The sequence below is a fragment of the Vipera berus genome, assembly GCF_964194415.1.
Source record: "Vipera berus genome assembly, chromosome: 1".
In the NCBI taxonomy this organism is placed as follows: domain Eukaryota; kingdom Metazoa; phylum Chordata; class Lepidosauria; order Squamata; family Viperidae; genus Vipera; species Vipera berus.
In genome coordinates, this window is record NC_138202.1 from 110,746,986 (window position 1) to 110,761,835 (window position 14,850).

At 40.9% G+C, this 14,850-nt stretch overlaps 3 protein-coding genes across 4 annotated transcripts in view; all 3 read right to left on the reverse strand.

The window, feature by feature from the left end:
* CRACR2B (calcium release activated channel regulator 2B) overlaps positions 1–14,850 on the reverse strand; it is a 794,336-nt gene that overhangs the window by 716,070 nt on the left and 63,416 nt on the right. The window lies entirely within an intron of this gene.
* Positions 1–14,850, reverse strand: part of PNPLA2 (patatin like domain 2, triacylglycerol lipase) — a 365,554-nt gene that overhangs the window by 211,049 nt on the left and 139,655 nt on the right. The gene's annotated exons all lie outside the window — the stretch shown is intronic.
* The window catches only part of CD151 (CD151 molecule (Raph blood group)), a 48,371-nt gene that overhangs the window by 26,765 nt on the left and 6,756 nt on the right, over positions 1–14,850 (reverse strand). For both annotated transcript variants that reach the window (XM_081314690.1, XM_081314691.1), the window contains exon 2: positions 733–834. In XM_081314690.1, the coding sequence (XP_081170816.1) occupies positions 733–816 (84 nt within the window). In that variant the 5' untranslated portion in view covers positions 817–834. The remainder of the gene's footprint in view (positions 1–732; positions 835–14,850) is intronic.

Genomic DNA, 14,850 nt, shown 5'->3' on the forward strand with positions numbered 1-14,850 from the left:
GTTTTGTCATTCTAGCAAAGGCATTAATGTTCCGTGAAGCTCAATTTAGGAAAAAGTATCTGAGCCACACAAGCACAGAAAGAATTCATGATATAGCCTGAATACAAACACCCTATGTATTTGTTGCATTTCAAGGACCTTCCAATATGTTATCTCTTCAGTGTTATCTAGGATCCCATTATGAACTTCTTTTGCTAGGCTTCCAGACTATGCAGCAGGCAGGTCAAACAAGGAGAAAAAAGACAGTAACTCCTAAATCCAGATCAAGGACTTAAACCCGTGACTTAAGATCAGGGGGAAAACCACCCTTCTGTGCAAATGAAAATTTCAGGTGCCACCTTCTTCAATCACCAATTACTTGTTGGCTTTAGAAAGTTACAAGCCTCTGAGCAGAAAAGCTACATAGATGCTAAGGCAAATGATTGCCTGAATGCCTTATCTCAGTCATTCTTAAAAACAGAGTGAAGGCAGATAGATGTCATGCATTAATTAGACTGATATATTGCCTTTCCTGCAAAGGCTCAAGGCAATAAACATAACTCCCTCCTTCCATTTTTCCCCCCAATAGCAACAGCCTTATAGGATGAGCTGAGCTGGTGGTCTTTGCAATCCAAATCTAACACTCTATCCAGAACACTACATTAAATTAACCCTAATCACTCCTACACCCCTAAAATACCCTAGATTTATAGCACGGATGTAGGGCAGTACCCCCAAATAGTGGCTCCTTACCCAGAAGAAGAAGTTGAAGATGAACAGCAGGTACTTGAGACAGATGGTCACACATGTCTCCTTGCTTTCACTGTATTCACGCATGGTCACAAATCAACAGAACTGTAAAAAAGCAAGAAAGCAAAAGCTTAAACCACGAAGAGTCATTTCCTTATTTAATTTTGTCATCCAAAGTGCAAGCGTGATCATTCTGCATTTCTCTATATATCGACAACTCAGCTGGCATGACTACAAAACAACATAAGGGAAACATGATAGGGAAAACATGCAGAGCACGCTCATGGGAACTTTTTACATACCAACATGGGGAGGGTCTGCATTTTCCTCTGCAACAAATATCACAGTGCATCTTTCTGTTCTCCTCTGATTCTATTGCTTCTGTGTATGTTTGTGTTATGTGCTTTGGGTCACGTTAACAAAAGAGAGTAGGATCAACCTTTCACTGATTATCTCCTGTGGGTACGGTTTTCTCTAAAGGAAGCCAAGTTAAAATTCCCTTTCCAGGTTTTATGCCTTTCTCCACTTTGGGCCACAAGGGCTGTCACAGGTTTTAGTAAATTAAGACCAGCCTCTTGAATTCTTATCAGAAGGCTGCACACACACAGCAAGGAAAAGAAAGCAAACATATAAGAATGTGCCTTCTTAAGTTTTACATGAGTGCCCTCACGTTAAAGAGACACTCTGGATTTACTACAAATGGAAGTTTGCAATACAAACAACTTTTTTCTCCTTTCTGGTCTCTTGCGTTTAGAAAGTTCTGCCATCCTCCCAGGGCATGGCACATTTTTCTGGAGAAAAAAATGGGAATGCTTCCATCTCTGTTCCAGTCTCTTCCTTTTGCCCAACTGCACACAGAGAGCAAATGATTTTTCTTAGGACAGGTGACAACATAGTTGGCAGAAGACCTTATTCACAAACAAAAGGAGAGACTGAGAGATGACTTGTATGCACCCAAGATAGTATCAGGGACAGAATGCTCTAGTCTTGGCTTGCTGACAACCCTGTCATCATGAAACATGTCTGTGCTCCCCTTATGCATCCTTTCACATTCCAGTATCCTACTTCTATTAGGCTTCCCAGGGATTTATTGCTTGTAAATGGTGAGAGATTTACTGTTCTCAGGACATACAGAACTGTTGTCAAGCCCCATATAATTAACAAATCCAAGAAGCAAGAACCCCATGGCTTCCAGGAAGGCATCATTAAGGCTAACCTCATACAAAAACAGCCCAACCTTTCAAACTGCAAATTCTCAGCCAGACTTACAACAAATTTAATTAAGGCGGAATCTCTCCAAAACAGCCCCATAAGCTCTCATAGTTGGTTTGTTATTTTCTCTTCTCCTCCAAACTTCCTTCCTCTTCCCTTCCTTCCCACAGTAACTAACTGTGGGAATTATCACTATTTAGTGGTATCAGTCACAAAGATTATATAAATTCAAAATGACATCGCTGGCAAATAAATTTAATGAATAAATGAATTGATTAAACTGGCTTTAGCTTTCATGGACAGCGACTTGTCAGAAAATTTAACAGCTTCTGAATTTTTCTTTATCGTTGAGGGGCAACTATCAGTTAAGCCTACCTTTAAATGCCCTACAGATATGGATCTAACCCTGGGTAGTTTTGTCTGGATGGATTGTTGAGTTTTGGTACACAATAACAACATGTGTATATTTATCTGAAGTGCTAAGGAACATGTGGAAAGGTATACTTCTTCTCTCATTCATTAGCTTGCCATCTTAATAATATGGCATAAAATACCAGTTTTAAGGAAGTGTCATGTCTTCCTCCTAGAACCAGCTTTCCTCTCCAATCCATCCAAATTAAACAAAGACTGTTCTATACAAAAAAATATTCAACCTTTGGTAGGTTTCCTAAATGTTTGCCTATTTCTGTCACTGATGTTATCAGAGTTTTATTGATACATAAAGGGAGTCTGTAAGATTCAAAAGCCAAAAAAATAGCTCAAATGTAGTATCGTGAGTCATTATTATTATTATTATTATTATTATTATTATTATTAGTCCATCAATAAGAAATATCAACCAAGAACATTCGAACTACAATTCAGCCATCTCCAAACTGCAAGGAATTAAAGGCAATTCTTTCCAGAGGAAAATCTTTAAACCTAGCCAACCCTAGATTTCAGTGTCCAGATGTCTATTTTTCTCTTCCCGATCATCGTAAGAAATGAGATTTCAGATATGATCAGATGTTACTGCAAACTGCTCCATTTCTATTATTGCTTCCCTATTTTTATCACAGGAAACAATTCAGTGGGATTTTGCAGATAGTTTTAAAAGACACTTACTGATTTTAATGCTATAGCCCAGACATGTCAAACACAAGGCCCGGGGGCCAGATCCGGCCTGCAAAGTGGTTTCATGTGGCCCGCGAAGCCATCCTGGAAACAGTGAGGGAACGGCCCCCACTGCCTTGGCCCTGGCCCAGAGACCCTCCTTCTGCCAGAGACCCTCAGATCTGTTCCACTCCTGCCCAGGCCCCCATAGGCACCCTTGATGCGAACGATGTAGAGCTGGCCATGCCCACCCAGTAGGCCATACGCACTCTAGCCACGCCCACCCAGTAGGCCACACCCACCCAGGCCACACCCACCCGGCCCCCTGAGGGCAACCGCAATGATGATGCGGCCCTCAATGAAATTGAGTTTGACACCCCTGCTATAGCCAGAAAGCAGCTGGAAATTCAGAAAGCAGCATGATTAATGCCCCATTAATGGCCAGTGAATCCTGAAACTATCACTGCTCTGTCCGGTTGTCCTGGCCAAAAAGCAGCATTTCAGAATATAGCAAGACTGTTCTTGCAATAAAACTGGCAAGCCACCGGGGATATTACCAGAGCTAATCATACTCCGAAGGAATTCTGTCTTTTACAGGTTCATGCTTTTCTTTGCCATCAGTTGGAACAAGCTAGGCTTTTTCATGGTGCAGTGGAGATGCAAAGTCTATTAAATCTCTTTAAGGTAGAAAATGCGATATATCTTCCTTAGTGCCCGTTGGGTTCCTCGGTCTCCTGAAGTTAGCAAAGTGCTAGCTTCTTGCAAAAATATTTATACCAGAAGCACTTTAAATAAAAAAACAGTGGTGGGTGGGTGGCTATAGTTCAATGCTTTGTTTGGGACTGCATCTACTTGCATGAGCAGAAGTGGAAATCTGGGGTGGTAGCAAACATTGTGAAGGGACTAGTCACTAGATGAACTGGTAGGAAGAACCTCACCAGCTGTTTTCTAATAAATTGGCATCCTGTGATTGAACATACCTCCTGTGATGCCAGTTTAGTGCACAGGTAAATTTCATGACAGAAGTTTTGTGAGAACAACTGCAATATGCTCTTAAAATTCCAAAACCTGAACATTTGAAAAGATTCTCTATCTCTAAGCGAGCACCAGAGTTCTGTATGCAACACAGTTTATCTTTCTGATCTCAGAATTTGGATGCACTTGTGCCAAGGAAATCTGGATTTTGCAATACTGCATAAATGAATTAGACAACCTAAACAGAAGATTCGTTTGTTTCTTTTAAGGCCTCTTGTTCTGCTTCTGCTAAAAGCCATGCTCACAATCTTTGGAAATTATGCTCCTACCTGACTATTTGAATTTGTCCGTGTTATGGCTTTGTCTGCACAATGCTCACAAAACTAATCCAAACAAAGGCAAAATTTGAGTTACTCTTTCAAGTCACAAGGAGGTACCCGTTGAGTTTTAGAGAGCAACTATAGGAGACGAGGTCTGTTTTAGTCTCCTATTGGTGGGCTTCCATGCTATATCTGGTGAACCACTGTGTAAGATGGGATGGTGACTAGAAGGGCTGAGGGAATGATCCAGTAGTTCTAGTCTCACATTCACGTATCACATGCTGAGCTATGCACAATTTCAAGAGATAATCTCAATAGAAGACACTAGCTTGCTTAGATCATTCAATCCTGAAAATGAGCTATCCCCTTTTGTTAATCTGATACAGTTGAAAAGGGAGATACACCCAACATAGGATCAACTTGCAGATCCATCTCAATATGACTATTCGATGAGTTCATTCTCTCCACCAGCAGAATAAAGCTGTTGTGAAGAGATACAGCCCTTTCCTGTGTCCACTGGAATTAAATCTAATGAGTAGTTTCCTGCATCCACTTAGGAGTTCAGTACTCTAGAGAAGTAAAATATTGCTCACAGCATAGGAGGAAAATTACCTTCTCACCATCCCCTCCAAGCTTCTGGGAAAGGAAATTGAAATTGGAAATGACATATTTGGAGGGAAACTCCTCTGCAGAAGTTCATCCATATATCTAAATTATGCCCTGCAATTTTCTCACCCAGATCGTGGTTGATTTTTAGTTCAAGTCCCAGCAAGACATTGAAGTCAATCTGATCTTCTGCTGCAGATTTTAAGTTGGGGACCAGAGAATTGAAAGAGGTCCCAGACAGCAACTGTTCCAACCTTCATTTCTGAGAAGGGCAACTGAGCCCTAAGCCATCAGATGAGCCACATCTAGGGGGCCTTGCAATATCTTGATGGCTTGCATTTCATTCTAAGCCACGATGTTCTCATTCAGCCCAGAAAAGCTGAGTTATTGGCTCAATGGCACAAGCTTGCACAAAATATAACATGTAGAAGTATCTGGAGCCGTTCATACATATTTCAAGGTATGCATCACCAAGAAAGACTGCAAACATCCTGCAGGCAACATTTTCTTGTTATTTAGACATATGTTCAAAGAGACTCCAATAAAATACCAGCTCGTTTCTTGCAGTTATGCACAGGTGCATGGCAGAATCATTCAGCCAAAGGAAGCCAGAAAGGAGAGTTAGGGAGAATATACATCCAAAGCTCATTGCACAGTTATTGCTATTCTTCTTTGAGGCTTTAGAGAAATCTCTTACTTAGAGCAGTGCTTTTCAACCAGTGGTACGGGTACCATCTGTGATACATTGGCACCTGGCAGGTGGTACGTGACCATCCTATAAAAGTAGCGGGGGAGGGGAATGAGCTGAACCGGTGGCAGCACTGCACAACCCTGAGCGAGAGATGGCTGGAGCTGCAGGGCTGTCAGGGCTCAGCAGAAGCGCCAACTAGCTGGAATGTTGCAGCATCCTCAGGGTCTTGTAATTTACATTCAGATGCTTGGCAACTGATTCATGTTTATGACGGTCACAGTGTCCCAAGGTCATGTGAAGTGACCAAAACCTGCTGCAACCACCCAGCAGATGGGGGGAATAAAAACCAAACACCTCCCCCCTCCCCCGCTGCCAATCCTCAACAGAAATGCTCACAATGAAAACCTTGGACAGGAGGAACAGCGCCGCCGGGCAGGCAGGCAGGTGCCTTGCTCGGCTGTGGCTTGGGGGGGGGCTTTTTTCAGTGCCATTGTAACTGTGAACAGTCACTAAGCGAACTGTTGTAAGTCGAGGACTACCTGTACTTCATCACTTTTTTCCTTTTTTGGGGGGGGTCAAGTTTTTGACACCTTGCTAGGCGACTGATGGTACTCGGATGTTGCCATATCCTAAAAGTGTTACAATGGGTGAAAAGGTTGAAAAGCCCTGACTTAGAGAGTTCTGCCCTGCCCATTTTTCCGTACAGGAGGGCTTTTCATAAAGCATTTCTATCCAAGATTCCAACATCAATTAGACCGATACATTTTCAAAATAGTTCGACTTAATAGGCACAACAAAGATTTTTAAAAGATCATTAAAGTATTTTTAAAAAGCAAACATCAAATACTACCATAATACCATAATAATCTTCTCCTGCACTGATAAATGGCCATTTTCAATATTACGTCTGCTGAGGCTTTATATTCTATGAATTGGGAACCTGAGTCTCTTCAAAAGGATTCAATTTTTCCAAGTTGAAATCTATTTATTTTAACTGATTCTAAGTCTATCAAGTAATAGCACCACTTGTCTCACAACAGCAAAATGCTGAGGTTATAGTATATCCAGTGTGTTTTTGACTAGTCACCTGGTTGGCACAAGAGACCAGCAATTGCATACAGGTGAGTGAAGTTGCTGGCAAAGAAACAAGGACCTATATAGGTCCTCCCCTCCCCTCCCTCCCTGCCTCCCTCCATTTCACTCTTAGCTCCATAAAACGGGTGCATCTAACCCATTCCTCAGACTTCCTTTACTAATGGAAGTATTATTTGCTAATAGGTTTTTACTAACTAATTCAGTAGAATACAAGTTTTGTGATATCATTCTGAGAAAATAACATTCTGAATTCCCTCCTCTTTTGCACGATAAAATGCTAATAATTAAAAACAGGCACATATACACAGCCAAAAAAATCCTACTGGCTATTAACTTGAGCTTACCCACATCAATCTACCAATATTAAATAAAGTTTATGTGCACTTTAAGAAAGAAGAAGGAAACAAAAATAGAAGCTTAAAGGCTATTCAAGTAGCAGATTTGCTGAGGCACCTACCTGCACTCATTTGGTATAAATTATCTCACTGATGGCAAATTCCAGCAGTTTCTTTTTGCCTTATACCACTTAACTGTATAGGCCACAGGTCTGCAACCCGCGGCTCTTTCAGCCATCTCCTGCGGCTCCAAGTCCTCTGCTATGTGCAGTCCAAAAAAAAAAAGTGGGACTAAAAAAGTTCAACCAATCAATTCAAATATGCAGGGTAGGTGCATATCTCACCTTGGCTCCACTCTTCAGTCAAACCCTGTTCTGCGCATGCGCGCATGTACGCACATGCGCACACATTTTTTTGCGGCTCCCAGTTTTTCGTTTTGTGAGGGAACCGGTTCTGAGTGGCTCTTTCACTGTTTCAGGTTGCTGACCCCTGGTATAGGCTTTTGTTCTCCAGAATGCCATAAGCCATCTTGGTAGGAAGCTGGGAGGAAAAAGGAGTAGATGGGTTCATGCTTGCTTATCCAAACATGCTACCCTCTGGCAATGTGTGAACTCAGAGACTGTCCCAAGGCACAGCTGCAGAATTGGGTAGAACACCTGTGGGCCAGGGTTTTCTCTTATCTGGCATATGCTAAGGAGTAAATTATTAATAATAAACAAGCACCTCAACAAAGTCATCTGCTCACATCATCACACTCCTTTATAATTACAACCATCTTTTTACCCACACTCCTTGCCCTTCGTACTTGTCTCAGCCTGTATGGTAATAAAGAAAGCAGCTCCTGAAGCTACTTCTTTGTAGCCTATCTTGAGGCTAGATCTAAACCCAAAGCGGGAGTTTAGGAAATAGAGCTAAAATAAAGATTTAAAAGCCACAATCAAGCAAAACAAGAGCATAATAAACACTGCTCTCCAGAAATATTACAGCCTTGTTCCTCCAGTCTTAAGAATAATAAAAAACTTAATTGTTGCCCAGAGCCTTAGAAATGAGCAATTACTCTTCTTCTTGTGGCAGTAGGAAGAGGCTCTTGAAAATATAAGTTTCTTGCTAAAGTTTCTTAGCAGAAAACAGCTTACCGTATATCAGCTGTCCACAACCAGACGCCCTTCAAATTTATTGGATATCAGTTTGAAAATCCTCAACCAGTATGATTTGGGTAGAAATCTGCTTTCTTGATGTACTGGACTACAATTCTCATTATCCCAATGGCTATTCGAGCCACAAACACAACTGGGTGTGATCAGACTGGGGAAGTGTGATATATGGTTTTATTCTGTAAGTCTCCTTCAGCTTTTCCAAGACAGGCAAACTAGACATTTACTAAGCAAAAGAAGTGTCAATTTTCCAATTAGGGGGAAAATGTAAATAGACATAACGTTTTCAAAGGTGGTACTTTTTTCAGAGGTGGTACTTTTCAAAGGAGTCAAATTACAGGGCACTGCTTTAAAGATGAGGGAAAGACGCCAGAAAATGTTGTCAATCCTTGTTATTCAAGGATAATGTAAATTGGCACTAATAATGCATCGCTGTATTTCACAGCCAGGGCGTAAGATAATGGCTACAAAACATTTCATGGAAGAAAATCCAGATTGATGGAGCTAGTCCTCAGCTAACCAGCTAAGTGAATACATTACAGACATTAAAACACTTATCCAAGCCCTAGCCAATGCAAATATCTCTCTTGTTATATACTTGAAATGAATAAACAAAACATCACGATTGTTCTTCACTTTATTCTTGAGGAGGAAAGTCTGACACTTTGACTTACAGCGTGGCAGTTTCATTTCTCTTTTGGAACTCAAGAGAATGCTTTTAAATTACAAACGGTCAAGTGGGACAGGGAGGCCCAAGGCTGTCACATCCAGGGTCTCCAGCCCTACTCCTTTCCCTGAAATAGCTGCGTTGGAAAAAAATATTTCCTATAAAAACACCTTTCATTCTGCAAATGAAAGTTGTGTGCAGCAGCTCCTTTGGGCTTGCCAGACTCAGACCAGATTAAAAAGAGCTTTTTTTTCCCCCCTAAGGCCCTGGCTCTTGTCACTTCACTGAAAGATGCGAGTCCTTCATTTCTTATTGTTCCCTCATTCATCTCAGTGGTTGCTGAAGTGGCTCTGTAAATCAATCACACAAAAAGCTTTTAGAATGAAACCATTGTACACTGTACACTGGCACTCCCATCAGCTGGTTGGCTGCTTTCCTATTATAAGCCTAACAGCACTGCCTGCCCCTTTGGAGGCTTCTTGCTAACCTTTATTCTGAGATGTTTTTGTTGGAATATGTCTGACATGCACAAGACCCCCGTCCCCTGATACACAGAAAGCATGCATCTTGCCCTATCTTAACTTAAACATTTAAAACTTTCACTGAATAACTGGTTCTCTATTAGTGCACAAGTGAGATTTTTTAAAAAAAAACTTTTAAAGATTCCGAATAAAAATCCTTTCAAATATTTCTCTCCTGTTTTTAGTTATCTATTGGCCCTTTTTTCCTCCCAGTCCTTTCCTGAGGCTCAATTCTAGGACTCAGCAGAAAGCATATAATGAGCATTTTGAACAAAATGACTAATGGAGAACTCTTGCAACATTGTGACTATCCTAATATTTCTTGGTGAAAGATGAGCTATCAAGGAAGATGGAGGCACCTGTAAAAGGAAAACAGATCTCTGGATATGCTCATCTATCTGCTTGCTAGTTATTAGAAATATAGCCCACTGTTTTTGCTACCAAATAAAATGAAATGGGAAAAAATCATTTATTTCCAAAAGCACCTTTTAATTCTATATAAAATATATTTCCTGCCCTTCTAGTGCACATGCACCACCAAATATTCAGTAAGCTTTACAAATTTTACAAAAACACATCATATCAATAATAAAATCACAATTGGGTTATACATATCAGCTAAGCTGCTTAAAGTCAGGGTTTTTAATTCCTATGTCTTTGTGGAAATAGTCAAGTAGCTTCTTTGGCTGCAATACAGAAATAAATAATGGTTGCCCACTGCAGGATATTTTTATCTATTTCTGACCGTAGAGAATACCCTAGTATCTTTTGGTGGTCTTCGATCAAAGTATTAACAAGAATCTATCCTCTTTAAATGTGCAGATCACCAAAGTTTCAGCTAAGTTTAATTTCTATTATCTAGAACTTTTTCCCCTCAGAAATCATGTACTGGAGGACATTTCCAGGTATGGTTGGCATCCATGACCAAAAACACATCTGCTTAATTCTATCAATTCTTTTATTGGGTTTCTAGTTTTCATCATCTCCATTTCAATGTTGTTGTTTTTTCCATTTTTAAGCCTCTGTTTTTTTATATATGCATTTTTACTGACTATTGTGTTGCCCATAGTCAGTTCTCGTGAGATGGATGATTATATAAATTTAATAAATAATAAATGAAAGATGTATGTTACACTGAGGAAACCAGAGATCCAGGTTTTCCTCTAACTTTCCCATCCATGTCTCTTTTCCATCATCTTTTCCAGGTGGCCTCTATCTAAATTCTATTTGGATGTTGTATTATCTTTGACAATAATCCCTTATTAGGAAGGATCCCCCTTCATGGATTACTGCCTTGTCGTGGCGAAGGGGCTTGCGTAATTCAATGAAGCTATGAGCTATGCCGTGCAGGGCCACCCAAGACGGACAGGTCATAGCTGAGAGTTCTGACAAAACGTGATCCACTGGAGAAGGAAATGGCAACCCACTCCAGTATCTTTGCCATGAAAACCCTATGGACAGTACCAAAAGGCAAAACGATATGACGCTGGAAGATGAGCCCCTCAGGTCGGAAGGCGTCCAATATGCTACTGGGGAAGAGCAGAGGGCTAGTACTAGTAGCGCCAGAAAGAATGAAGCGACTGGGCCAAAGCCGAAAGGACGCTCAGATGTGGATATGTCTGGTGGTGAAAGGAAAGTCCGATGCTGTAAAGATTTTTTCTCCATAGGAACCTGGAATGTAAGATCCATGAATCAAGGAAAGCTGGACGTGGTCAAACAAGAGATGACAAGACTGAACATCGACATCTTAGGTATCAGCGAACTAAAATGGACAGGAATGGGTGAATTTAATTCAGATGACCATCAGGTATACTACTGCGGGCAAGAATCCCTCAGAAGAAATGGAGTAGCCTTCATAGTCAATAAAAGAGTAGGAAAATCAATACTGGGATACAATCCTCAAAATGACAGAATGATCTCAGTTCGAATCCAAGGCAAACCATTCAATATCACAGTAGTCCAAGTCTATGCCCCAACCACCAGTGCTGAAGAGGATGAAATTGACCGGTTCTATGAAGCCCTACAGCACCTTATAGAAGTAACACCAAAAAATGATGTCCTTATCATCATGGGGGATTGGAACGCTAAAGTAGGAAGCCAAAAGATAACTGGAATAACAGGCAAGTTTGGCCTTGGAGTACAAAATGAAGCAGGGCACAGGCTGATAGAATTTTGTCAAGAGAATACGATGGTCATAGCAAACACTCTTTTCCAACAACCCAAGAGACGGCTCTACACATGGACATCACCAGACGGTCAACACAGAAATCAGATTGACTATATGCTCTGCAGCCAAAGATGGAGAAGCTCTATACAGTCGGTAAAAACAAGACCAGGAGCTGACTGTGGCTCAGACCATGAGCTTCTCCTTGCAAAGTTTAGGCTTAAACTGAAGAAAGTAGGGAAAAGCACTAGGCCACTCAGGTATGAATTAAATCATATCCCTGTTGAATATACAGTAGAGGTGACAAATAGATTTAAGGAATTAGATCTGATAGACAGAGTGCCTGAAGAACTATGGACAGAGGTTCGCGACATTGTACAACAGGTAGCAACCAAAACCATCCCAAAGAAAAAGAAATGCAAGAAAGCAAAATGGCTGTCTGAGGAAGCTTTGCAAATAGCTGAGGAAAGGAGGGAAGCGAAAGGCAAGGGAGAAAAACATAGATATGCCCAATTGAATGCAGAATTCCAGAGAATAGCTAGAAGAGATAAGAATGCCTTCTTAAATGAACAGTGCAAAGAAATAGAAGAAAACAATAGAATAGGGAGGACCAGAGATCTTTTCAAGAAAATTGGAGAGATGAAGGGAACGTTTCATGCAAAAATGGGCATGATAAAGGACCAAAATGGCAGGGACCTAACAGAGGCAGAAGAGATTAAGAAGAGGTGGCAAAATTACACAGAAGATCTATACAAGAATGAGCTTAACGTCCCAGATAATCACAATGAGGTGGTCACTGACCTCGAGCCAGACATCCTAGAATGTGAGGTGAAGTGGGCCTTAGAAAAGCTGAGCAACAACAAGCTAGTGGAGGTGACAGTATTCCAGCTGAGCTATTCAAAATCTTAAAAGACAGTGCAGTAAAAGTGCTACACTCAATTTGCCAGCAAATTTGGAAAACTCAACAGTGGCCACAGGATTGGAAAAGATCAGTTTACATTCCAATTCCAAAGAAAGGCAGTGCCAAAGAATGTTCAAACTATCGCACCATTGCACTCATTTCTCATGCTAGTAAAGTCATGCTTAAAATCCTACAAGCTAGACTTCAGCAGTATGTGGATCGAGAACTACCAGAAGTACAGGCAGGATTTCGAAGAGGCAGAGGAACTAGAGATCAAATTGCCAACATACGCTGGATCATGGAGAAAGCTAGGGAGTTCCAGAAAAACATCTACTTCTGCTTCATTGACTATGCTAAAGCCTTTGATTGTGTGGATCATAACAAACTGTGGCAAGTTCTTAAAGAGATGGGAGTACCAGACCATCTTATTTGTCTCTTGAGAAACCTATATGCGGGTCAAGAAGCAACAGTGAGAACTGGACACGGAACCACTGATTGGTTCAAAATTGGGAAAGGAGTCCGGCAAGGCTGTATACTGTCGCCCTGCCTATTTAACTTATATGCAGAGCACATCATGAGAAAGGCAGGGCTAGATGAATCAAAAGTTGGAATTAAGATTGCCGGAAGAAATATCAACAACCTAAGATACGCAGATGATACCACTCTAATGGCAGAAAGTGAAGAAGAACTAAAGAGCCTCTTGTTGCGGGTGAAGAAGGAGAGTGCAAAACTTGGGTTGAAACTTAACATTAAGAAAACCAAGATCATGGCATCTGGCCCTCTCAATTCCTGGCAAATAGATGGGGAAGAAATGGAGGTAGTGACAGATTTTGTTTTCCTGGGCTCCAAGATCACTGCAGATGGGGACTGTAGCCAAGAAATTAAAAGACGCTTGCTCCTGGGGAGGAAAGCCATGGCAAATCTAGACAGCACACTAAAAAGCAGAGACATCACCCTGTCAACAAAAGTGCGTATAGTCAAGGCTATGGTCTTCCCAGTTGCAATGTATGGCAGTGAAAGTTGGACCATAAGAAAGGCTGAGCGCCAAAGAATTGAGGCCTTTGAACTATGGTGCTGGAGAAGACTCCTGCGAGTCCCTTGGACCGCAAGGCGATCAAACCGGTCAGTCCTAGAGGAGATCAATCCTGACTGCTCTTTAGAAGGCCAGATCCTGAAGCTAAAACTCAAATACTTTGGCCACCTAATGAGAAGGAAGGACTCACTGGAGAAGAGCCTAATGCTGGGAAAGATCGAGGGCAATAGAAGAAGGGGACGACAGAGAATGAGGTGGCTGGATGGAGTCACTGAAGCAGTAGGCGTGAGCTTAAATGGACTCCAGAAGATGGTAGAAGACAGGAAGGCCTGGAGGAATGTTGTCCATAGGGTCGCGATGGGTCGGACACGACTTTGCAGCTAACAACAACAGGAAGGATCGGCTCAGAATTTCCCCCAAAGTTATTTCTTATAAATTCATCTGCAATTGTGTGTCCCCAAAACCTGCAATTTGTTTCCCATTATAAATCTTAATTCAATCCAACTCTGCATTTTTCCATGTTGTGTTTGTTTCTTACTTCAGATAAAATTCAAAATTTGAGGCCTGAATTTCTGCTTGCATGATGGGACTTGCTTCTATTCCTCCAAGTTCCCATAAATAACATGAGAAGAACTGCAAAGGAGAAATTGTTCCCCACACCCATCTCTCATTTTTGCAGAGGCCATTTCAATGCCAAGAAAAGTTAACTGAATACTACACCATCATTTCATCATACATAATAAACACAAAACAACCAATGCAACTGGAAAGCAATACAGGTCTGGGTTTGTTTGTTTTTCCCCCACTGTGCTATTTAAATTTACAAAGAAATTAGTTCTCCTTACTTTTACTTTGATTGTGTTCAATAGTACTCTGCAATAATATTGCTCAAACTGAAGTAATTTCTGTAAATGCTAAACCTCCTTCTCATAACAAAAGTCAGGTACTAATCAACTAAATTGAGCAGCTTCACAAGATATCATCCAAGTTGCACTCAGCTGCAATTTGAAGAAAAGCTGCACTTCGATGCACCATTAAAAATAAATCCACCTCTTTTAGCTGTCGTTGCTTCCAAAAATTCCAATAAAATAACACAGTTTCTAGTGTTTATGCACCTTTTAAACAACCCTATGGTTGAATAAATAGGTGGAAGGTATTTTCCCCCTCGGGCCATTAACATTTTTTCCAGATAAAATGGTAAATGTAAAAACGTTTGTGAATCATATCTTAATGCAATCTCAGAGAAATCTCAGAGGGTTAATTGGTTGGAGTCCTTTCATTAAAAAAAGAAAAACTTTCTGCAAGACTAAGACTGAAGTGGGGATATAGAAAATTTTGTGTCTGAGATCATGTTA